Raw genomic sequence first — 26,949 nt, 5'->3', positions numbered from 1 at the left:
CTTTGTATTGTCTTCCATACTCTGTGCAGAATTTTTTAAACTTTTAATATTGAATTTCATCTTAATAGATTCAGCAATCAACTCCAAAAGTGGAGATCACTTTGTATACTGTGTGTGGGGGGGAGTGGGTAGATGGATGTGTGTGTGTGTGTGTGTATGCCTTGATTTAGATACATTCTTCCCTCAGATGCTAAGAAGGAGAAGATGGGAGCAGAGCAAATATGCAAAAGTTGGGTTCCAAGTGCTTGTCACCAGCTTCAACCATAAAATTAAATTTTCTGGGTTAAAAAAAAATTTACTTTTGTCAAAAATGTTTATCCTAAAATCTTTGAAAACTGCTTTTCTTGAGCAAGCCTAAGGTGACTTCCTTTAGACTGTAATCAATACTATACCCTAATCACTCCAATAGCACCCTACCAAATTTAAATGTTTTTTTCTAAATTTGCATGATTCATCCACTATAATGTTATGTATTGCTAATTTTAATGGAACATTGTATCTATACATTTTGAGAATGTCACAGTAGTCTGGAATCTTAGTGAATATTTTTGATATGTAATGTTGAATTCCCCAACAGATTTAAACAGAAAAAGATTTATTTTTTTAAAAAAATTGTAATTGTAGATGGAAAGAATACCTTTATTTTTATGTGGTGCTAGGGATCGAACCCACATGCTAAGCAAAGTGCCTCTGCCACTGAGCTACAGCACCAGCCCCAGAAAATGATTTCTGTATAAGAATTTATCAATTCTAAAAATGTTAATAATTCAATTATCTTGTCTTGCATTTTCTATACAAAAATGTTGCATTTGTGTGTGTGTATGCTCAGAAAAGACAATTTGCCAATTTTGTGTCTTGGCTCTTTTCACTCTCCTTTCACTAGTATATCAAATATGGTCTTAAAAGGGGGTGATGCTATAACATAAAATGATCTTACACTAAGTCTCTTGAAAGAAAAAAATTATTTGGGGACCATCTAACTCTTTGGGACTATTTATTCAACTAGGCATAAGCCCAACCAATAATATCATGCTTTAGCACATATCTACCATTTTATTTAAATGTCAAATATAAAATCTAACTATGAAATGGCTTGCCTAAATGCAGATATATCACCATTAAATTTTACTTACTTTTTGACTTGGTTTAGCACATGAAGGGACTACTATAGACTATTTTTCCTATTCCCAGTAACTCTGTTGGATTCTGATGGCATTCTCAAGATCATGCTGCAACTTGATGGTACAACTGGAATCCAACACTGGAATTTGAAGTCCCAGGCCATTACACTTTCTATTATACTACAGTGATGCTCAAATGCTTATGGGAGTTGCTGATGATAGAAAAAGGAGCACCAGAATAAAAATTCATCAAAATCAAACATTTTAACAGTAATAAACCCTCATGGGCCCCACTGCAATTTTCCCTTCTTTAATTTCAAGTATTTAGCTGGTCATATTTTTCTAAGCTAACACTAAGCTCAAGACAAAGTACCAGCTTCTACTAGACAAGATGTAAAAGCAGTGAAATTATTATAGCTTTATAGTGTGATCTCCCCAGAAATATTAAGTACAAACTTTTTAATTATTGCCCCTTCACTCTGAGATCAATCATCTATGGATGGAAAATGATCATTTAAATAAAACAATGTGTAGAAATTAGAACACTTTAATATAAACACTTCCAGAATATAGAGTGATTTTGTATCAGCACTTTTTGAGAACTTTTTAAAAAGTATATGTCATCTAAGCTTGTTATAGACTATTTAATTTTTCACTTTCAGATCTAGAAAATACAAAAATACACTGCAAATTAGATTTAACAAAGAAAAAAATCAGTGTAAATTGTTTCATACATTTTCTTTTAAGAAAACTAAGAAACATGAATAAGCACACCAATAATAAAATACCACCAACACTAACACAAACCCAAAAAGGAATGGATTCTGCAATGCCTTTTCTCCCACAGGCCTGACTGTGCTTAGTTTCCAAGAACAACTAGGATCACGTGAGTTCAGGGTGGTATGGCTGTACACTGCAACTCTTGATAATTCTCTCATTAAAAAATAAATTATCTCTCATTGGTAAAAAATTCACTATCACCGCAATCTGATGGACAAAGTAGAGACAACCCCATTCAGGGAAATTACATTAGATGTAAGATACATGTAAAAACCTTTCTTTCTTTCTTTTCTTTCTTTTTTCTTCTTTTCTTAGAAAATTGAGGGAAAGTAATATGAGGAAAAGGCGTACTGAATACTTTCACTTCACTTGGATTTTACAGAGATTACATTAACTGTCCATGTGAAAAATCAAATAATTATTTAATAAAACCAAACTTTTCAACCTATTTCTTCAATCTTAAGGGAACAATATCAGAAAATTTGAAATTTAAGAGCAGACTCATAACTCTTCTTATTTAACAGGTTTCCTTTTCTCTTATGTTCTTCTTTTGTTCTTATGTTTTTGTTTCTCAGAGGTTAGGTTTAGTTTTTTTGGTTCCTTTTACAATTAAATTTCAAGTTTTGCAAAAAGGAAGGAAGGAAGGAAAGAAGGAAAGAAAGAAAAAGAAAGAAAGAAAGAAAGAGAAAAAGAAAGAAAGAAAGAAAGAAAGAAGAAAAGAAAAGAAAAGAAAAGAGAAAAGAGAAAGAAAAGAAAGAAAACCAGTTTCCCTTAACTGGCTGTATCTACCTTTCCTTTTCATCTGATGCTCTTGTGTTTGTCTAATTTCATCTTCTTAATGGATTTCTTCTTTAAAATCTAAGAGCAGATTCATTCCAAAATACTGACTCTTCTGTTTTTCTTCCATAGGTTTGATTTTCTCTTCTGTTCTTCTTTCTCAAAGACTGGACATAGGTTTTTAGTGTGTTTCTTCTTTCAGTTCATTTTTAGTTTTTACACACAAAACAACTAAGCTTTCCTGCACCAACAATGACCATATCAAACTCTCCTTTTCTTCATTGGATTCTCTTGTCTTTATTCAAAACATCCTTTGGCAAACTAAAAGTTTAAAATCCAAGAATCGACTCATCCCAAAGCATTTCCTCTTCTGTCCTTTCTTCAACAAATTTTCTTTTCTCTTTCCTGTGTTTACGTTCTTCTTTCTCCGAGGATACATCACGACTTTTTTTCTTTTTCCGATGCTTAAGTTTTCCTGAACTGACCTTGACTTTATCCTCCTCTCTTTTACTTTGTTGGATGCTCTTGTCTTTGCCTAAATCCATATCCTCATAGCTGTTTTTCCTTTTATGCTTGGACTGCTCCTTCTCTTGTCTTTCTTCACCTTCCTCCAGGTGTCGTCTTCTCTTCTGGTGTCGCCGTTTATGAACTACTTGATGGTCACTGGTGTTGTTTTCTGAGGAAAGGTGCTTATAAATTTCACATTCTACACTGTATGGGCCAGAGTTATTTTCTTGTTGACTAAGGCTCAGAGGTACTGGTTTTTCTGGGAAGTAGTCTCTGGGAAGTTGACAGTACCTCACAGAGTCTAGTCTCTGTTTGCTGTCATGAGCTGGTAAGCAATGAGGTAACTGATTTTCTACTGTTTGTGAACTATTGTATGGTCCTGTGTAGGTGTAAAAGGTCTCAAACGGGAGTCTTTGCTCAAACATTCTATGTCTGGTTCTGCTATCAACCACTTCTCTATGCCTGTGAGTTTCCACAGGGCTATCAACTATCTTTCTGAAACAAGTCTTTGGCTCTAATCCTCTGGCTTTCTGCACTTTGATATAATCATCAAGTTCATCTTGGAAAGAGTCATATGTTCTCTTTGAATGAGCTGGAAACCAATGAGGTAACTGGTCTTCCACTGGTGAACTACTGTATGATTGGTGGTAGGTCTGGGAAGTCTCAAAAGAAAATCTTGGCTCACATATTCTCTGTCTGGGTCTAGAATCAACCATTTCTTTGTACCCACGGTTCACAGAGTTTTCTCTCATCTTTCTGAAACAAGTCTTTGGATCTAGTCCTCTGGCTTTCTGCACTTTGATGTAATCTTCAAGTTCATCTTTGAAAGAGTCATATGTCTTCTTTGAATGAGCTGGTAAGCAATGGGGTAATTGGTTTTCCACTGTTTGTGAATTACTGTATGGTCCTGGGTATGTCTGGAAAGTCTCAAAGGGGAGTCTTGGTTCATACATCTTAGGTCTGGGTCTGGAATCAACCATTTCTCTGTACCCAAGGGTTTCCAAATAATTCTCTTCCATCTTTTTGAAACAAGTCCTATACTCTAGTTCTCTGGTTGTCTGCATTTTTATATAATCTGCACATTCATCTTGGTAAGAATCTTGAGTCTTTGAATTCTTTACTAGATTGATAACAAGGGATTCTCTGCAAAAAGGACAGAACGTTCTTGTTACTAGAATATTTTATTCTGAATATTTTCTTTGCTCTCAAAATATTAGTCTAAAAACAAAATTTTAAAATTCCAAATAAAATTTTTAAATTAACCTCAGTTTAAAAGTTATAAAGAATTACTTTTTATGCTAAAAAGATGCAGCAGGAATAATCAGATATTTCCCAGGCATCTCACAATTTTTGTTCTAAAGAAAACTTTCTCCAGCCTGGGATAAAATGGAGGAACATATATAACAGATGCTGTTGTATTAAAAACCTTAAGACATGTTGGAATGTGTGAGTAAAGACCATTAATATTTACTGCCCTAATAAATAGTGCGATCTGAATGTCAGAATGATTTGTATTTTGATTGGTCAGTTACTTGGATAGATTTACAAATGTGACAAGTATTTATTCTGGAACCCTGAATTTCTTTTTTTAAAATGTCTAAGTGTAGGTTAATCTTGGCAAGTCAGGAAATTTAGCTCCTAAATATTCAGACTCAAATAATATAAATACGTTCATCTAGAAAAAAGTAACAGAAATACTATGTTTGATTTAAAAACAATAAGCCAAATATGTAAGTGAAATGTCCCTCTGTTGTGTTACCTAAATTACCCATTCCTCAACTGTACCTTCAATTCTTTCCCCTTAAAATAATAGTTAACTAAACATTTATTGAGCTCCACCTATATACCAGGCCAGGCACCTTACATATGTTATTATATTTCCTTTTTAACAATCTTATATAAGAGTTCTTCACAATTACACACTTAATAGAAAAATGGATCTGGTATTCTGATCCAGGTCTGTGTAACAGCAAGACCTTTGTTCTTAACCACATACCTCACTGGATATTGACTGGATCATTGAAACCTTGGAACTAATCCAACCTTCTAGGATGCCTTGAATTTGTACGGTTAGCCTGAGAATGATCCCTTAGTATCTCTCTAAAAAAAGCAATGCTGTCTAGTCAGGAGGAATACCAATTAGCCAGCTCTTCTAGTATATTATCATGACAGGAGGACACACTTGGGGACACTAGTATACAATGTTACTAATACTGTCCACCGTATCCAGTTCAACTCATAAGGAAATAAATGCCTAGAGAAGTTTGTAAAACATGTTTGGTATCAGGAACATTGTGTCAAAAAACACCACTTACTTAATTTGATGTTCACTCCCTTGCATGTGAGACCGGAACATATCTAAAGATGTAAAGGTGATACTACAAATATGGCAAATGTAGGTTCTCATACTAAATGCTGAAAAAAATAGAAAGTTCAAGTTAAGAAGGTTAATATGGATACTCTTAGAATCACATGATGTTAGAGCAGGAGAATAATTTATTAGAGATGATCTAGTTGAAATTGCCAAATAAAGATGGGGACCAGAGTAGCAAAATGACTTAGTCAAAGTCACAGAGTCATTTGGTAGTAGTGAGCCTCTGTGCTCATGTCTCCTAATTTAATGCCCATAATTCTTTACACTATACCACAATGCTTCTGTAGCCTTGACTTATGACCTAAGAATCTGCTATCTGCTTGCTTATTGTTGCTACATGGAGGTATAGCAGGCACCTCAAATTTAGTATGCTTGTGCAACCTCTGACTCTTTGTCCCTTGACCAACCTCTTTTTGTTTGCCCCTAATTCTTTTTCCACCCAACCAAAATATGAAATGTCCCAAAAGATTAAAGACAAACAAAAGTAAATTTTTACACTCTTACCTGAAATCACTGTAGTGCATTAGTTACCAAAAGTAATTTCCACATATTATAGAAAGGAGAGAGGTTCAGTGAGCCCCACTCATAGGATAAGAGCTGAAAGCAAAATTCTAAAACAAAACTGCTAGTTACCATTTGAAAAGATTAAAAAACTATAAAATAGAAAATGTCCAATAGCTACCTTAATAGTTTGCTTCTTAGATAGAAGTGGGAGCATAAATTAATTTTTATTATCTTACTCATACCATCCTTCTACTTCCTCTTTGGACAGAAGAAGCAAATTGATAAATTTCATAAGTCAAATATAAAAACAATCCTACACTAGTGAATGAGGTAATAAATTGGTGCTGTAGAGATATTAGGGACAACTAAGTCACCCTTTTTATATTAAACAACAAGCTAATCATGGAAAGAAAGCTAAATTAATCATTATGAAGTATATTTGCTTTGTCTGAGTGAAGATTATTTACAGAAATAAAAGTCTACTGTTAAGAGGAAAGAAAGATGATGACTTTGAAGATAGGAGAGTCTGTTTACTATTAAGATATACTCTTAGTGTGATACCAGAAGAGCTCAGCAGGTTATATAAAAATTTGAATAAATGATTCCTCAAATCTGTGCTCCTATCCCTGTGTTCTGATTTCATATTCACCACATCACTTCCTAATTTTTATCATCTTCTTTGCTACCAAGAAAAATACAATCTAGATGACAAATATAAGGAAAAACTGGGCATTGGGGTGTGTGTGTGTATATATATATATATATATATCCTACCATAAATCAATACCAGAATGACAATATGTCAACTTAAACTATAATGTTTATTGAACTTCTCTGATAAGAATCACATGGGGTATTACCCTGCAGAACATGATTCTCTCTTTTAGGAGCAGGGACAGGGGATTCGTTTTTTAATGCGTTTTTTAATGCATACCTCGTGTTATTAGTACTGAGATTTTGTGAGAAATATATCAAGGGAATATTTTTTTCCAATTCCTTGGTTATTTTCAGCCTCTTTCAAGTTTGTGATTAGTGGGTCACTGGTTTGATAATGATCAATTGAAGATTATGGACTATCAGCAAAACCTAGGACTAAAGTGAATCTTCACAAAAACCCTTTTCAGGAAATTACTCCTGTCCTTAATTAAGCCTCAGATTTACATGGCCAATATCATGTATTTTGAGGGCACCCAAGTTATGCAAGATAAGCAGTAATCCTGGCATCCTCTAGATAAGTGGTCCTCAATGCTGGCTATATTAGAATCATTTAGGGGAAATGTTCATGTTATAGCTCCACATAAGACCAATTAAATCAAACTCTGTAGGGGTGGAACATGGGCCTACTCTGTATAAGCTTTTCAGATGTTTGTACTTTTAGTTATTGTTGAGCACCGGCCTTATATTGAGACAATGATCTTCATTGTGATTATAAACTCAGATTACATATTGGAGGGTTTATGCACTTATTTAGTGCTTATAATTATAAAATACACTGTATGTGGTTTTCGCTTTAATTCCTCCTTTGTTTCTTCACAATTTCAACAGTATTACAATTCTAATAGAGATAATATAGAGCTTCAGAAGAGCTGCCAATCATGTATCCAGAGGTAGTTCTAAAACTGTGATGTGATTACTATTACCTTAGCCCTTGGCTTTTCTACACAATGATGTTCTTTACTTTTTCTCAGATATAGACAGCTCAGAAAATAATATATAAAAACTGTGTACACACTTGTGAAAACAGGAAACCAACTAATTGATCTAAAAATCTGAACTCCTGGTCGAATCCTATAATAAACCTTCACTATTTTTTACATTCTGCATTATCTTAGAGACTGCCCCTTGGCTTGGTTGAGATTTGCTGTACTCAGCCCTGCTAGGATCCTTTGTTTCTGAGTTCATTCAGAAAATGAGGCTTCTTTATATCTTATACTTTTCAGAATCTTCTTTAACCCAACACTTGGGTGTCCAATCTTCTCCTAATCACAGCCCTATCTCAGAACTCCTTGAACTAAGGCCTTTATTTTGAAAACAGATTGGGGAAGGTATGTCTTTATAGTCTAACATTGTAGTTCCCAATTTGACTCCATGGTGGAATCACTCAAGGAATTAAAAATGACAAAAAACAAAAAACAAACACTAATGTGTAAGATCCATCCAGGGATGGTAATGTAATTGATTAGTGGAATGACATAAGCATTGGAATATCTAAAATCTCCTCAAATAATTCTAATGTGTAGTCGAGGTTGAGAATCACTGGTCTAATATATTAAATGCAGGGGGACAATTGAGAGTTATATGAACATAAAAAAATAAAAAGCAGCTTAATTTGGAACTTATGAAGAAAACCAGAAAATATCCAAATTACTTGTCTTAGAATTATAGACAGGAAAAAGACATTTTTTAAACATTAATATTTGTTAAGCACCTATTCTGTGATGAGATATATGTGTTCACACACACACAAACAAGCACGTACACATTGTTTCACTTCACCTTTGTTCAGTCCTATGAATTTACATTATTTTCACTTTTTACCCAAAAGATTTAAGGTGAAAATGGGCAAGTGACTTCAAACACATCTCTAAATCTATATTTATCCCTCTACATGACACTGTTTAAAATAAGCAATTAGCAAATATGAATAGAGAAAAACTCATTACCATATAAAGCATTAAGAAGTATATTGCAGAATAAAATATAACCTCTTGTCTCAAGTAGGGTGAGTCAGTTGTGGGACTATAATTGATGCAATTGTCAATGAACAGTAAAGACTATAAGAGAAAAAGTATAATACCAAGAGCTATAGTAGTAAGGGAAGTTGTGATGGATCATGGGTACAGGAAGGATTTGAATTATAAGGAAAGCTTACCAGGGGATGAAAACAACATCATGAATGGAAGAGAAAGAAATGAGCATGATATATGAAATTTTAACAATCTGTTCAGCAAAAAGTGAGTATCTATGTGACACCAAGCATCATGCCACAGACTTGAAATACAAAATGAATTAAACAGTCAGGTTGCCTACAAGTCCAGTGTGAGAAACAGATAAATGAAAAAAGGATTTCAATTTCATGGTAAAAGTAAGAAAGGTATGCTTAAGAGGTATGGGAGAACAGTGAAGTGTAGACACATAGCATAGTCTAAGGGTCTAAATACACTTCTCAAAAGAAGAAATAAAAATAGTCAACAAATATATGAAAAAATGTTCAACATCTTGAGCGATTAAAGAAATACAAGTTAAAACTACACTGAGATTTCATCTCGCTCCAGTAAGAATGGCAATTATCAAGAATACAAGTAACAATAAATGTTGGTGAGGATGTGGGGTAAAGGTACATTCGTACATTGCTAGTGGGACTGCAAATTGGTACAACCACTCTGGAAAGTGGTATAGATATTTCTCAAAAAATTAGGAATGGAACCACCATTTTACCAAGCTATCCCACACCAAAGGATTTAAAATCAGCATATTACAATGATGTAGACACATCAGTTTTTTTTTCTTTCTGCAGTTTATGGTTTACTGAGGAACAGAGATACACAAAGATTAAAAAAAAAGAAAGAATAAGTTCTATTGACAACAGAATTTAACATGCAATAATGTAGCTAAACAATTTGTTAACTAAGAGAAGGTTAAGTTGGAGTAGCAAATCAAAGATGAGGACAGAAGACTATTTCATCAATTTTTACAGCAGCTCAATTCACAATAGTTGAACTATGGAGCCAACCTAGGTGCCCTTCAACAGATGAATGGATAAAGAAAATGTGGTATATATACACAATGGAATATTGCTCAGCCATTAAGAAGAATGACTTTACTACATTTGCCAGTAAATGGATGGATCTGGAGACTATCATGCTAAGTGAAATAAGTCAGTCCCCCAAAGCCAAAGGTTGAATGTTTTCTCTGATATGCAGAAGCTAACCCATATAAGGCAGGGGAAGGATGGAAATTCAGTAGATTAGACAAGTGGGAATGAAGGGAAGGGAAGGAAAAGAAAGACAGTGGAATGAATCTGACATAATTTTCCTATTTACATATATGAATAGACCATAGTGAATCCCACCATCATGTACATACACAAGAATGGCATCCTAATTAGAATAAGAAATATTCTAAGCTCACATAATTATATCAAAATGGATTCTACTGTCATGTATAACTAAAAAGATCCAATAAAGATTTTCAGATGAAAGTACCTTTTGAATTTCCAATTTTATTAACTTCTAGTTTTGTTGCATAGTAGTCAGAGTTGTCAGTTTTATTTTTCTCTCCGGAATTTACAGATTGAATGTAAAGCATATAAGAGAACCTAGTTATTCTCTCAAGCCAGGTGTTAATGAGATTTGCAAAATACATAGCATAGTCCTACTATGTTCACTAAATTTTTGTTTGTTTTGGAAAATGTAGTTTTTTCCATAAAATATGCTATTTATGTTAATATAACATGGACTTATTTTGTTATTTTAGAAAAATTAATAATGATTAAAAATAAAAATTCTGGTTTTAATTTCCCAGTGAATCCCAATAGAAGTGATCTACACAAGTAGACACTCTTTGTGGTTCTCTATAATATTTGAGTTTTAAGGGGGTAGGTCCTGAGACCAAAATTTTTGAGAACTGATGCACTGTAGAACTGTTTGCTTTGTGATCCATTCTGAAAATCTGTTTCTTCTAATGATGGAATTAAACTCCTTACTCTTATTGATATTCCAAAAATAAATAAATAATAAAATTTAGTGGAGAATTTGCAATTAAAGGGTCTAAAGAGGGTTGCTGGGAGAGATGTTGCCTTACCTAAATTTGGAAGGATGAAAAATAGTTAACTTGGGGGAGGGAAGGGTTAGAGTTAGGGTTAGGGAGGGGGGCAAGTATGGAGGAAGGAACTACTGTATAGAGGGTAAAGAGGGGTGGGAGGGGTGGGGGGAAGGGAAAAAATAACAGAATGAATCAAACAACATTGCTCTATGTAAATTTATGATTACACAAATGGTATGCCTTTACGCCATGTACAAACAGAGAAACAACATGTATCCCATTTGTTTACAATAAAAAAAAATAGTTAACTTGATGAAAAGAATTACAAAGAACCTTGTAGATGCAGGAAATAGGAAAAAAAAAACACAGATACATTTATAGGAACTTTTTGAAAATTGGAATTGTAGAGTAAAATGCCAGGGGACAAGTTGGGAGAGGCAAAAAGAGGTCAGATCAGAGACAAACCTAACAACTTTTTTTCTGTATGTTAGGAAACCTTGAGGTGCTTTAAGTCGTCAATGACATGGTTGGTCAACTGTGTGTTTTAGAAGGATGTCTCTTTTGGCTACAATATAGAATATGATTTTAAGAGGAGCAAGCCTAGATGTAAGGAGACTACAGATATGAAGTGAATATAGTTGACCAGGCAAGAGATAATGAAGACACAGACTAAAAGGGTCTCAGTAGGGGTAGAGAGAAACAGGCAAGTTGGTGAAATATTTAGCATCAAAATTGGCAAAACAGTTACTAGATGAAGTGAGGGATAAGGGAGAGGGGGGAATCCAGAGGAATGTAAAATAATTTCCAGAATCCTGGTTTGGTAACTGAGTGGGTGGTGATCCCATTAACTGAATCTGGAACTTCAGAAGGAAGTATTGTTTTACAGAGTGGAAGAGTAAGCAACGGTGAGTGTAAGTTTGAATACTTAAGGGTATTTGAGATATCCTTGAGACTTTCATGTAAAGGTATCCAACAGACACTTATAGATAAAGAGTATGAACAGACAGAAGATAGGCCAGAGAGATTTTGGAGATGTCAGGACATGGGGGTAGTTAAAATAATCAGAATGGGTGAAATCTCCTGAGGCAAATGTATAGGTGGGCATAGGAATAGCAATATAATGACAAAACCCTGGAGAGTGCGACTCTTTAAACCAAGAAGGAGGAGCCTATGAGAAGTCCATAAAGTAAAGGACAGGGTTATAATGATGAATAGAGAAGGCAATGTTGAGGAAGCTAAATAAAGACGTCCACTGCATTAAAAATTTTTGAGGTCACTATGACCCAGTGTGTAGTAGTAGTAGTAGCAGGAGAGTGATACAGTGGTAGCATGAAGGCTGGATGAATATGTACCAACAAATGGCAGTGAATTGAGGAGTGAGTGAATCACAAATTAAGACAGTAAGGGTAGAATAAGTTTTTTAAAAAACCAGAAAACTTGGCTGAGAGGGGAAAAGGAGAATGCAATAGTTTAAAGGGAACTCATGGTTATACGAGGAGGAGGATCTGCAGTGGGGGGCTCAGGGTTAGAGGAGGAGGAGGATCTGGGTAGGGAAAGATACCAAACCATTGGAATGGTTTACTTGTACCTCTTACACTCTAGTAGCAAAATGTTAAGCTTGGATCAATTCTGTTCTCCATCTCTTCTATTTCAGCATACAGGCTACTGAGTGATGCTGTGAAAATTATATAAGTTTAGAGATTGGGTAGCTCTTCAGAGTCTTGGTATCTAACCATTTTGGGTCTTAAATCCCACTTAACCTTTTCCTTTTCCTTCACTTTTCCCCTTAGCAATGATTTTAAAACTGTATCACTCTCCAAGACTCTCTTCCCCTGATCTACACTCCCCCTCCTTACACTTCCCAGACAAGCTTCTTTCTTAATTTCATCAACAAAGAATTGGCCATCAGAATCAGGTGCAGTGGCATGTACCTATAATTCCAGTGGTTCCAGAGCCTGAGGCTAGGGGATTGGGAGTTCAAAGACAGCCTCAGCAAAAGCAACTCAGTGAGACCCTGTCTCTAAGTAAAATACAAAATAGGGCTGGGGATATGGCTCAGTGGTTGAGTGCCCCTGAGTTCAATCCCTGGTATCCACCCAAAAAGAATTGGCACATTAAGGTGTGATATGATGGCAGTGGAAATGTGTTGAAGGAGTAAAAAAAGGAGAAATAGTTCTAATATTTTATAATACTTGCTAATAGACAGCATATTAGTAGTCAGAGATGTACTCAAAGATTCAAGTTTAGATGACTAATAAATAGTGGCCCTACTGGCAAAGACAGAAAACTTGGGAAATTCAAGTTGGTTTTAGAAAAGATTATTGATTCAGTTTTAGATATGTTGAGTTGCATGTGAAGGCAAGGCATTTAAGTGCAATAATAGAGCTAGAAATTAGTAAGATAAAAAAACAAATACAATAAATAAAAATACATACATACTTTAGTTCCATATCGTTATGGTAGCCATTCCTGTGCTACTAAGGTCTGGGCTGCATGAAGGACATAAAGAAAGCAGTGAGAATGATGAAGAAAAAATAAGAAAAAAGATTAGATATGGAAGAAACACATATGAGCAACAGCAGATGGAAAGGAAAGTGGAAACAGAAGGAGAAAATTGATAAATAGTGAAAGAGTTAAGGTGGCATAAGTCAAATTGTTTTCTTCTTACCACTTGCTTACTTTTAATATGGGCTTCTGCTGTCACGGTTCTTTGAAATCCTCATTAGCTAATTTAAATTCTCCAGCGAGTTTTAAATACTCAAATGTTTCCTGCTCTGCTGGCAATAGTCAAGACAGGACAAATCTGTTCTTTGAGTTCTTGCTTCAGAAACTAGTGTAAAATGATTTCAATTACTGGACTAAATTGAATTGATGATCATCCCTCTCCCTCCTCATCATATGAAAACTTCACCAAAATTCTTTAGCCCTCATTATAATAACCTTGAAACTTCAGAGTGCTAAAATGATTTCCCCTCTAGTAGTGACAAAAGTGCAAACACTACTCCTAACTGACTCAGTTAAAATTTACTCTATGCCACTAAACTATAAACCACTTATTTCAGATACTCTCAGTTCAGTAAAAGGAAAAATACCTTACTAACAGGAAGCTTGTCATTTCTGTAAACATTTCCTACCTTCAGAATCCATACCATTTCTATTCCTACATTTACTTAAATCATTATTTAAAAGCATAAATAGCCAGAAATGGTGGTACACACCTGTAATCCCAGCAGCTCAGGAAAGTGAGGCAGGAGGCTACAAGTTCAAAGTCAGTCTCAGCAACTTAATAAGGCTCTAAGAAACTTAGTAAGACCCTGTCTCAAAATATAAAATAAAAGAGCTGGGGATGTGGCTCAGTGTTTAGGTGCCCATGGGTTAAATCCCTGGTACCAACAAATAAATAAATAAATAAAGTAAAATGATAGATAAAACCTTATGTGTATGGAACTTTTTGGAATATGTTGAATTACTTTAAGTAGGAAAAACAGTAGAAACATGGAGTAAGCACTTGATAAAGACTAACAGTTCACTGATTTATATATTATACTAATCTCTATTGAGGTAGGACTAATTTTGTGCCAGTTTTTATTTCTAGTACTGGAAATATAAATAAGTTAGATGAAGCCCCTTCCCTCAAAGACCTTACATTGTAATGGGAGATAAAAACACATGGAGAGATTCTTAGATATGCAGGTTAAGAAAGCATAGAAAATTAGCCTTTGAAGGAAGTAAAGTTTTCAGGCAGCAGCAGCATTTTAAACAATGACTAGGAGTTAGCCAGAAGAGGCAATATGACAGCATGAACAAAAGTATAGCGACAAGAAATAAGACAATGGTTTCTGAAAACCACAGTTTGCAGGCACTGACCTGCATAGATCATGGCAGGGAGTAGTAAAGAATGAGCCTGGAGAAGGCAAACAAGAATAAGAAGGTGGATAGCTATGGAGCTTAGTGTTTATTCTTAGAAGATGGTGAAACAATGAAGGATTTTTAAGAAGGGGAACGACAAGGAAATATTTGCATTTTAACTAAAACACTCCAGTGGTTTAACTGAGGGTGGGTTTGGGCAGACAAAACTGGAGAGAGGGAGGGTAGTTAAGAGGTTATGGAAGGATAATACTTTTCAAAATTTACTGAGTGCAAATCACCTAAGGAATCATTAAAATGCAGATTCTGACTAAGTAGGTCTGCAGTAGGGCTCAAGATTCTTTTTTCTAATAAGCTCCCAGGTGATGCCAATGATGCTGATCAACAACCTACAGTCTGAGTAACACAAATGTATGAAAGATGTTAAGGACCTAAATTCACTTGGGAAGAGTAGGGCTGGAGATAAGGAGATAAAATAGTGATGGCTTGGAGCCTGATTAGATATAGAAAGTGAAGAAGGTAGCTAGCTTCGGGGAGCTCACAGTTAACTGCAGATTTCTACTTTGGATGAATGCACCTGAAATGGCTCTGAGTTATCCAGGAAAAACAGAAGCTGCCATTTGAATATGTATGTCTAAAGTTTGACAGAAAGGTCATAAGCCTACAGATGAGAGATGAAACCAGGGGAATAGATTTGAATCATATTTTCTAGAATAAGATCCAGAATGGAACTATGGGTATACATCTTGATAATGAACAACCACAAAAAACAGCCCATATAGAAAACAGGTAAGAAATAGAAACAGAGAAGAACCAGAGCATAAGGAATTACATATGACAAAGAACAGAGCTTCAAGGTGAGAGTAATGAACATTTCCACATGAAACAGAAATGTCTAGTAAAGAAAGAATTGAAAAATAACAGCAAGTTTAGGAAAAGAAGTGGGTGGAAGAGAAAGTATGAAAGGGAATAAAATACACTAGTAGTGAGAAGGTGCCTGTGGGAGGAAATGAAAAAAAAAAAAAAAAAAAACATGGTTAGAAGAGCAAGTGGATCACTCCTGTCAGGATCAGTCTATATTGTGCCTAAGCTCTTGCCAGTCTTTCTTAGTTCCAAGCCCTTTGTTCATAATCTCTCCTTCCTGCTTCTGTCAACTGAAATCACAGAAGTCTGTGAAGATCTTATAGACTATGATGCATCACACTTCTGTTAATAAAAATATGTAAATGATATATATATATATATATCTCCCCCTGCAACAAAGTGTTATTAACTGAACTAGTTTATATATTTCATCCTTCAGGGAAAACATTATATTCTCATTTCTATTCCCCAGAATGGTTAGCCAAGCACACAAAAGACACTTAAGCCATATTTAGTGAATGAACAATATCATCACAATACAGATTTAAAGTACTTCTTATGAATCAAAGATAACATGCAACCATGTGAACACCTATATTTACTTCTGAATTAATTAAGGTCATCTAAATCATTCTGGGTTTCATTTTCTAGAATACAAATAGATCAAAGTAGGTGGACTTAAAAGTCCTTATTTATCTAGAATTCCATGATTCCATAAATACCATTAGCCTCTCCCTCAATAGGAATAAAGTGGTATATAAATAAACTAGTGTGTTTTATGAAATATGAACGTCCCATGAAGGAGTTTTGCGATAATTTTCCTGTTTACCATTTGCATTTTATTTTGCTGGAAGAGGTTTCTCTCCTTATCTTGTTTACAAATGTCTTCCTAGCTTCATTTCTTTTGTGTTTTTCCCAACATAATGTTGTTGGGCCATTATTGGACTATTAAAGGAAGCAGGACAGAGCTCGATGTATTTGTTTGGATTATTCGAATCCAAAGCACTGCTGGAAGAGGAAGGCATAGTCTTGTCTTTAATCCCACCTGGAGGAGGCTTGGCAGCAAAAGGCTTCAGGAAGGTTGACTCTGTAGAAGTACGAATAGGCACACCTGCTGAAATAGTTATAATGAGAAGTGATCAGTATGTGTCATATATTAGCATTGCATTCACAAAGTATTACAGACATTTAGAATTCTTTAAAAACCCAACATCTTTGGACTTTTTCAGCACAGGGCTGCTGGATAGAGGAGCTCAATTCAAAAAGAATTTCTGTGAGAATGGAAATTTGAACACTTGTTTGTCATCAAGTTTCTCAAATAAAGACATGGGAGGAAAGGAATTTTCTGCATCAGGCAGAACCAATAAAAGAGGAGCCAATAAAAGTAAAATAATTGTCTTGGTGTAAAACAGATGGTACCAATCTCTAAACTGGTGTCTTAAGTAACATGGCAATGCATCTATTCTGCCTAGACTTATGTTTGCATCAGAATAAAATTTATGCAGTTAGGATCATGAAACTATACATGTTTCCACAATTCCATTTATTTCATTGCTCTTTCATTTACTCTCCACACTGAGGCCAAATCAATGAATACTTTTTCTTTTAGAGCACACTAATTTTCTCCCTCTTTAGATAGGAAAGCAGGAAAACATACAACAATTTAAGAGACTAGAATAAACTTAAAAACTAATTCTGGTTTCATTTGTTAAGAAAAGAGTAACTTTTAATATTGCTTCTTGTAGCACTGACTTTGCTGGGTGATGCCTATAAGGTGACTTAGGAATTAATGTTGATGAATTTTCCGTGCCAGGTATACATTAGAATTATAAGGTTGAATCTACTAAGAATGTGAAAAAATATTTATTTCAGAGGATTAATCATCATCTTGTTTGTTTAGCATACAAGTTTTTCAAAATAAGAGTTGAATTTTCCAGGTTATGCTCTGCCATTTCAGGTAATTTGGGTCACATCTCTCTGCCCTCATAACCCAACATAACCAGAAGAAGGGAAGAAGCAATGTTTTATAATTTTCTATATCTTTTGAATTTAACATAATAAATTACTCAACAATTACTGATTGATAATGCTAGTGGTACTTGTCCTTTATATTCATAGGAAGAAAAAAATGGATAGTCTTGGAAGAAGGAGAGTCAATAACTTTTTTTGCCTGCAGTTATAGTCAGGAAAGGCTGCATCTGTAATTATATTATGGTGAAGCCATTGTTGTGAACACACATTTAAGACAACGTTTTATAAAGTACTACAGCAATAAAGAAGATGCCAAGGGGAAGAAATAAGAGAGTTAAGAGTTTATGATTTGATTACAAACTGCTAGAGCTCTAGCCGTTTGTTAATATTTATAGCAGTATAGCAAATCACTTGCTTCTATTTAGATTTAGCAAAGCGAAAGTGAGAAATTGTAACACTTGTTAAATTCAGCTGGCAATTATAACCTCCATTGACAAGGGAACAGAAAGAGAATAAGTAGAAAAAAATAATCAAGTTATTTAAGCTGAAGTGAAAGTCTACCTAATAAAAAATGGATGGCAGAGTTGGGGGGAAAGATGGCTAGATCTTTTATTAAAGATAAAGAGGTGAGCAGAACCTTACCCATCTCTGGTTGAAATCCTGATGGAGATACCTGATCATGTTCCTCTGTTAGTTGCTTCAGTTTTTTAGCATGGACCTTCCCCACATAATGAGACTGAGCAACAACTGGAGAACTAAAAATCATGTTGCAGAGATCACAAAATTTGTTTCTGTCCATTATTCCACTCCTATGTACCTAAAATAAGCACAATCATGTTAGAAATATTCAATAACTCAAAATTTAGAATTATGACATTAATGTAGACCACTCACCTTAAAGTTCTCAACATGCATCTTCATTTTCTTACCAGGCACTTCATTTTGTTCTCCATGCATTTGAAAATAAAACCTAACATTTTGAGCATGTTTTTCACTCTGAAAAAAGATATAATATGATTTTGTTTATTCAATAACAGAGTCATCCAATTTTATACCTCTCTGAATTTGAGGACAGTACTCATGAATTTGATTACATTTTAACTATACTACATTTATGAAAAATACTTCAGGTGCTTTCAAATCTCTAAATCTCACTTAAAAGAAAAACAATGCTAGAGTTTAAAAGTCAATCATTTTTAGGTTCTCATTTTTGACAGACTTCTAGTTGTTACTCAATATCAAATGTCTTCTTCCTTAGTTACAAACCCTCATCAGTGGTCCCAGCAAAAGAATATATTTTTCAGCTTCCCATTCAGCAAGATGTAGCCATGTAACTAGATTCTGGCCAGTAAGATATAAACTGAAGTGTTTGGTGGAACTTTTGGGAAGGTTCCTTAAAGGCCAGGGGATAAGCCCTTCTTCTATCCTTCTTCCCGTTTGCTTCTGGAATTAAGATGAAAAGGACAGAGTTCATTTTGGACCACAGGTAACTGTGAGGACAAAAGCCAGTTCATCAAAGCAGAAAGACATAAAATGCCTCAGTCCCTCCTAATATCATGGAGCTATCATAGGATTCTAACACTGCCTACCTCTCAAAATATTGTATGTGAGGAATTAACCTTTTCTGAAACCAAGCCATATTAGAAACAATCTCTGAACAAATATATAACATAATATGTAAGAAAAACTAAGATGTTAGTGTATGGAGAGGGGAAATAAACTATTTCTGAACACACTGTTTGAGGCAACTACTCTCTTTACAGAATTTTAAATATTCATCATAAAGTAAAGGACAGGAAAGAACATACCAGAATCCCACAGCACTATCTAGTTTCAATAGATGCTTACAGATGCTTATGTTTTGCTCTATTTCTTTCAAAAGCCCTTTTTAAGAGGTAAAAATTTTATAGACACAGTCCTATACCCTCATGTCCATAATCCTTTCCTCCTCTCTTCCTCCCCATAGGCAAAGACGATGTTTATTAATTCCTTTCCTGTTTTTATTCTTTGACTATAATTACATGTATCAAGTTTATATACTGCTCTTCAAAAAACTTACAAGTATTAAATCACTTAATACTTATATTTTTCAAATTGCTTTTTAAAAAATCAGGATTATATTTGTAAGATTTATCCATATTGTTACATACAGTTCTATTTCATTGTTACATACTATATAATATTCTACTTCACATTCTACCCATCCAGTCCTCTACCAAGGGCAGTTAAGCTTGAATTTATTTTGCTATTACAAGCACTACTGCAATGAATATATATCCTAACATACATGTTCAAGAGTTTATTTAGAGAAGATACCTGCAAATGAAATCCTTGGCTTCTAAGGCGCATGGATTTTCAATCTTATGAGGTATTGTAACATTCTGAAGCAATTAACATTTCCGAAGGCAGTATTTGTCTCCTGATATTGTTCTGAAGTGTTAAGTGTTATTAGATTTTGTTTTGCCAGTACTATGATTTTTATATGGTAGCTCAGTATCACTTTAACTGCATTTCCTGTTTGATCTCTAGTTCATATCCCTTTCCCATTTTTATTTTGGGTTCTTATACTGAGTGGTAGTCCTTAATGTATTCTAGACACTAATCCTTTGTTACGCGAGTTGTAAACATCACCCAATGTGTGGCTTATATTTGACTTTGTTTATGATAATTTTGCATCTAATATAAATTCCCCTTACAGATATTGTGACTTACTAAAAAGCTGTGACTTAAAGGTGAAATTGCTGTAGATAAAGGAAAAGAGACCAATATAATAAAACAGAAGAATATCCTCAAAACAGACCACTGGGTAGAAATTAGTATACAATAAAGAATTTACCACAAATCAGTAGGGCAAGGATGGACCATACAATAGACACCATCTATTGTATTACCGGGTTATCCATATAAAAATACTATCTAGTTTATATGCACAAAAATCAATACCAGATGAATTTAACACTTTGACATATGAAGGAAAACTTTTCAAAGTTTTAGAAGTGTATGGAATGGCTTCTTAAACATATAAGCATTGATACGAAAGGAGATATTGATAAATGCAACCTCAAAACTTTTGCTACCCACATTTTTCAGGTTCAAGAAATATGCTCAGAGAGGTGAAGTGACTTGCCCAGGGCTACGCAACTATTAATGATGGAGTTATGAATTGAACCTAGCTCTTCTTCATCCACAACCAACAAAAATTTCCTATTAGTAATTATAATAATTTAACCCTAGTCAACAAAGACTAAAATATAGTTACCAATAAGATTAGTAATGGAGAAAGTAGATGAAGTATTTTAAAAAGTCATATGGGCATTATACTGTTTAAAGTAAATATATATAGAACGTTTGGTAATCTAGATACCAGATATGAAAGAAATTCAATAGTTCATCAAATGATGTATAATAGGTCAATATCAAATGAAAATAAAGAACACTGAATATGAAATCAGAAGGAATCACTTTAGGCTTAATCATGCCAATGAATACACAGTGGCACCGACCTGTAATCCCAGTAACTCAGGAAACCGAGGCAGGAAGATCACAAGTTCAAAGCCAGCCTCAGCAACTTAGTGAGGCCCTAAGCAACTTAGTGAGACCCTGACTCAAAATAAAATTTTACAAAAGGTCTGGGGATGTGGTTCAGTGATTAGGCGCCCCTGGGTTCAATCCCCAATACCAAAAAAAAAAAAAAAAAAAAAAAAAAAAAAAATCACCCTGGGTCTGCTTCCTAATATATTAACTAAAAGAGTAAGAACATTCAATATTTTCTCTTCTAGCTGAAGAATTTTATGGTTGAGTGGCTAAAAACATGTGACCAAGTTGATAGCTGGTTTATTTTGTTTCTATAGTCTTCATGTATTGTAAAGGAAAACGCTAGAGTTCTACATTTTCCCTTGATTTGCATTAATAGTTTCCTATGGAAATTATTTACTGAAAGGTTGAATATTATAGTTGCTTGATGGATACAACAGGAGGCAGAATGGTGGGAAGAAAGGAAAATGAACTTTGGAATCAAAACAACTAAGTTTAAATCTGGACTGAGCCAGTATTCTTCATCAAAGGAAATAACACCACCCACTTCACAGAATTCTTGAAATAATCAAATAAGTTTACTTGTATGAAACTTGCTATACTTAAAAACTTCCTTTCAACCCTATTCCCATTTTACTTAACCAACCTCATAATGTGAAATCCTTTGTGATTCAAACTGTAGCATAACTCCACATACTTGACAAAAGTTATCCATAAAAAGTTCAGCCTTTCCCTGTTCATTCCAAGTGGCATCTATGAATAAAATAAAGGGAAGTAAGACAATGTATCACTTTAATGGATACATACAGGTACCATTTTCTTTCCTCAACTGTATATTTCATATACCACTTCAAATTTGAGTGTTTACAAGGCTGCAGTAATAGCTTTTTCTCAAATTTTCAACTTAATATGCATATATTAAGTATGCCTCTTATCTCTAATATGACAAGTTATATTCATTTAGTATGATAAGTCTAGGACACTGACATTTTAAAGGCATAATCATGGGGCATCAGTAACTTCATGAGCTTCATAGAATGATTTAGAAAAACAGTAATGAAAGACTGAATTTTAAAACCTAGCCTTGATATTTTCAGTTTTGCAGTAGATAATCCTTAGAAATGCATTATTGTAAGACTGTCATGTATCTCAAGATATGGCTCCAATGTTATCTAAAAATCACATGGAGCAGGTTGTGGATGTGGAGCAATGATAGAGTGCTTGCCTAGCATGTATGAGGCCCTGGGTTAGATCCCCAGTACTGCAAAAAACAATCACCTGGAACTACAAATCATCTTTGCCCATGATAGGCAAATATCCTCCATCAATGTACAAACACTAGGACAATCATTTGGCCAAACAAATTTATATTAGTTCCCAAAGATTGTGTGTGTGCAGGTGTATCTACACTAAGATATAGAAATGTATGCTATAGTATTTTGCACTTTAGTAAGGAACACATGCCAATTAATTTTGTATTTACACTTAGTGTCCACACTTATATCTAAAGTCCTTAACATCTTCAATATATTCTACCAAAGTTCATCTATAGTGTATGTATCACAAAACATCAAAATTTTGTTTATTATTTGGGCATATAATGTATAATTTTGTACCATATATACTTTCATGAATAGATTCCACTGACATATTAAATTAAAAGATGTAGAACAAATATAACATGTCTAATCCCCAACATTAACAAAAAATAGTGAATACACATATGCATAGGAATATACAAAATGATGTGAACTAAGTTTAAAAGTAGTTAACTCAGGGAAGTGCAACAAGAAAAGGAACAAGGGGAGATAAAATAACACTTAACTGTACAACAGTCTTAATTCTTACAAAAAGTATGTAGTATTTTCTAATTGAAATGATTAAAATGGCTGTCAGAAATACAGATGAATAGAACCCTCTGGTGCTTGTGCCCCCCCACCTGACAGAAACCTTAATTTGAACTATTCACACATGAAAATACCTTCAAGAGCTAAGGAAATCAGTTGAGAGATTATAACTTCCAGGTGTAAAACAGAAATACGATGCATTGAAGAGTACAGGAAGGACCATCTTACATTACCTGCATCACCCCTCCCCAAATCCCAAGTGGTACAGCATGAGAGATACCCTGTGTGTGAGGGAAGAAGAGGAAAGTCAGAACTAGACTTTGTCTTGAACCCTAACACTGGATCTGCCTCAGTAAAACCCCAAATCAAGCAGGTCCCCACAGCCCCAGATTCCAGGCTGGTGCTGAAAGATGGAACCTCCAGGCCTGTTCTGGTGCCAGTTCAGATTCTGCCACCCCAGTCTACAAAATAGACTCAGTCTCCATGTTGTTTCAATGCTGAGGCAGCCTCTGGTTCTGGGCTGCTGTGGATACAGGCTCCAGATTTGTACTTGTGGGTTGAGTCTTTAAGCCTGACCCAGCCCCAGGAGGGATCCTCCAGCCCTTGCAGCTTCACCCTTCAGGCTGGCTCCTCCATTCCCATGCTCTAACAGACTAAGATCCAGGCACATTCCACTAGATTCCAGTTTTGAACCAGGTCTCCACAGACTGAGGTTCCAGGATCACCTGTGTATCCAGACTATCCACTGACGTCCCAGGACCTACGCCAGTTATTCAGGTTCTAACCTCTAAGTGAGCACCTGCACACCCAGCCTTTAGGCAAGCACCAGCAGCCACAGGTTTCAGGTCAGCCTCAGAGCTCTAGGAATCAGAATAGCACCTATTATCCCAAGATCCAGATTAGTCCCTGCTTACCAGGCTCTACAGTGGCTTCAACATCAGGCCAGTCTTGGGCTCCAGGATGGTCATTGAGCCCCAGGCTCCAGAGGACCCATGGCCCATACCCACGCCAATAGACCATGATGCCAGACTAGACCCCTTGTATTGAGACTCAAAGATCACTCCTAGAGACTAGATGCCAGGTTTATCTCAATGGTTCCAGGTATCAGTCTTGCCCAAGAGCTAGGCCAACCCCTGCAGACTCAGGTTATGGCCTACCCCAGCACCACTTCAGCCCTTGTGGACCCAGGCTTCAGGCTGGCTGGCAGAGGTACAAGATCCAGGCCTGCCTTTTTGGATCCAGGCCCTGGACTCATCCCCAAAGTCCAAATCAACTGGTTCACCACACTGGATTCGGTCTTCAGGCCCAATCCTGAGGACTCAGGTGTCAGGCCTGCCCACCTGCTGACTTAGGCATTACTTAAGACTGCTCAAGGCCTCCAGCAGCAATCCTTCCTGAGGACCACATCAGAAGGCTGCCCAAAATCTCTGTACAATCTGACACATGAAGGCTTTCCAAAAGACAGTATGTGATGACTGGAATAAGTCCCTATTTCTTCAAAGGCACAGACATTAATGTTAGGCAACAAAAAATGAAAAACAACACCAAAAGAACATAATAATTTCCCTGTAGCTGACTCCTGCCTAACAAGAATTCAAAGTAATTGTCTCTAAGAAATTAGAGAGAAAAAATTAAGGAAATCAAGAAAACAATGTGACAAAAATAATAAATTTAATAAAGAAATTGACATTATTTTTTTAAATATGAAAAATTCAATGAATGAGAAGAGAAATCCTATACATAGCACCAACAGGAGACTTGATCAGCAGAAAGAAACAATGTATGAGCTCAAAGGCAGGTTATTTGAATATACACAATCAGAGAAGAAACAATAATGAAAAGGAACAAAAACATTTACAGGATTTAAGAGATGGCATCAAAAGAGCAAATGTTCAGGTTATGGGTATTCATGAAGGAAAAGAGAAAGACAAAGGAATATAAAGCTTATTCAAAGAAGCAGGGTTTTTGAGATGGTGGAATAGAGAAAGTTGCTTTCTTGGCTGCTACATGGTGTGACACCAAGAAAGCAAACAGGCAAGTGGGTGAACCAAAAAAGGGAGGACCTTACTAGAATTTAATACCAGACACTCAAAGCAGACTGGGGACTCAGGAGGTTGGATATAATAAAATAAGGAAGAAATCCCCCAGTGCCACAGCCACAGCTGTAGTTGAAGGCAAAACTGGATCAGTCCCTCCCTAAGCAAAGTGGAAGGATAAGGGAATTAATAGAACCCACATTTTTAGGAGGACCAAGGCATGTCGGGAGACAATTTAGAGATCAAAGATACTGCTAGACTAAACTGAAAGGTGGGCTGCACAAAATCCTTGTACAAGAAGGAAACTTCATCTATCCCAACTATGTGTGGAGGACACAGGGAGAAACCATTTTGCAGCCCCAGCATGGAAGCCAGCAACTGGGGAAGCTGGCTCCTGGAAAACCAAGATTTGGCCCATAATACAGGCCTGGCAAACCCACATTGCGCAATATAGAGTGTGCCTAAGTAACCACAAGAAAATCAAACATGGAAAGAGGTTTACACAGGGGACATCAGGTCATGGAAACTCACCTGTTTCTCCCCTCCCCCTCCAACCTGGCTGCTTGCAGGATGGGCTGGGAAGAGACAAATCTGGCCAGGAATTCAAAAGGGTGGGGTTGAGAAAAATTGAATTTGGAGAGTGAACCCAAGACCAGGAAACGTGGGGTCTGTAGGTGACATAATGGACTAGGATTTGGCTCCTCAACCACACAAGTGGAACCCAGAAGACATCCTGGAGTGCAGTCTTTCAGTGAAGACCAGCAACTGCTGTGCCTCGGAGGTGCACTGATTTAAAATCTCCAGACAAACTAGCATTTAGTAAAGAATCTGGAACCCCACACCTAAACCCCAACTTCAGGAGTTCCATCTATGTGATTACTTCTCTCTCCATAGTGACCACACCTAACACTGCTGAGAAGGGAAACTGAGAACCTTATGAACTCCAATGGACACAATTCTTTAACTTTTCACTGAAATCCTTTTTTTTCCCCTTTTCTGTATTTAATTGTGACCTTAATGATTGATGGACACTTATACATATTCATACTTGTTTTGTCTAATTTCTAGCATTTTTGAAACTAGTTATTTTTCATGATTCAGTATTTTGAGGACTAGGATGTTTGATAGTATATTTCAGTTTTGCATTCTTTTATATTCAGAAATTGTAAAACCTCTTACAAACTTACTGTTTTTACTGCGGGCAATAACTGATCATATCATTTATTGAGTGTGACAATTATCACTGTAGAGGTCATATCAAGGACTATTTGTTTTAATGCTGTATATTTGCCTTGGTTGTTGTTATTATTTTTCTCCCCCTAAAAAGTGAGGTACTGAAAAAACTCAGGGACACTACAGGTCCACAGGGTTGAAACTCTAGTGCCTCATATTCATACTGTTAGATGGGCAGACACACAAACAACATGAAAAAACAAAAACAAGGAAACAAGCTGCCCCAAACAAACCAAGATACTTCAATAACAGGATACATCGACATCATTGTGGCAGAAATGTCAGAGAAGGAATTTGGAATGTATATAGTTAAACTGATCTTCAAGGTAAAGGACCATGTAAGGAGTGAAACAAGAGAGAAAATAGAGGAAGTGAAGGATCACTTTAATAAAGAGAGATTTTGAAAAAAAAAATCAAGCAGAAATTCTCAAAATGAAGGAGTCCATAAACCAAATTAAAAATTCAATTGAAAGCATCACCAGCAGACTAGACCACATAGAAGACAGAGTTTCATGCAATGAAGACAAAATGTATAATCTTGAATATAAAGTTGGCCATGGAGAAAAGATATTAAGAGACCATGAACAGAATTTCCAAGAAATATGTAATAATCAGAAAAGACCAAATTTAAGATTTATTGGGATAGATGAAGGCTCAAGATACAAACCAAAGCAATGCACAATCTTTTTTTAATACATTTATTTTATCTTTCATGTGGTGCTGAGGCTCAAACCCAGGGGCCTCATGCATGCTAGGTGAGTGCTCTACCA

The 26,949-nt window shown here is 35.5% G+C and overlaps 1 protein-coding gene across 6 annotated transcripts in view; it reads right to left on the bottom strand.

The window, feature by feature from the left end:
• Window positions 1–1,650: 1,650 nt before the first annotated feature.
• Window positions 1,651–26,949, bottom strand: part of ZMAT1 (zinc finger matrin-type 1) — a 42,623-nt gene continuing 17,324 nt past the window's right edge. Inside the window, exons 2-8 of one of the 6 annotated variants that reach the window (XM_079124706.1) lie at window positions 23,045–23,191; window positions 21,710–21,816; window positions 18,424–18,525; window positions 18,172–18,346; window positions 16,604–16,669; window positions 5,501–5,600; window positions 1,651–4,328 (exon numbers count right to left, since the gene is read on the bottom strand). In XM_079124706.1, coding sequence (XP_078980832.1) covers window positions 3,008–4,328; window positions 5,501–5,600; window positions 16,604–16,669; window positions 18,172–18,346; window positions 18,424–18,525; window positions 21,710–21,816; window positions 23,045–23,191 — 2,018 coding nt within the window. In that variant the 3' untranslated portion in view covers window positions 1,651–3,007. Of the gene's footprint in view, window positions 4,329–5,500; window positions 5,601–8,726; window positions 9,561–16,387; window positions 16,456–16,603; window positions 16,673–18,171; window positions 18,347–18,423; window positions 18,526–21,709; window positions 21,817–23,044; window positions 23,192–26,949 lie in introns of those variants that run through there. The other 5 variants (XM_079124705.1, XM_079124707.1, XM_079124708.1 and 2 more) reach the window with 5 other exon arrangements.

The sequence above is a fragment of the Sciurus vulgaris genome, assembly GCF_902686455.1.
Source record: "Sciurus vulgaris genome assembly, chromosome: X".
NCBI classification, from domain to species: domain Eukaryota; kingdom Metazoa; phylum Chordata; class Mammalia; order Rodentia; family Sciuridae; genus Sciurus; species Sciurus vulgaris.
This window is presented reverse-complemented; position numbering and strand designations above follow the sequence as displayed.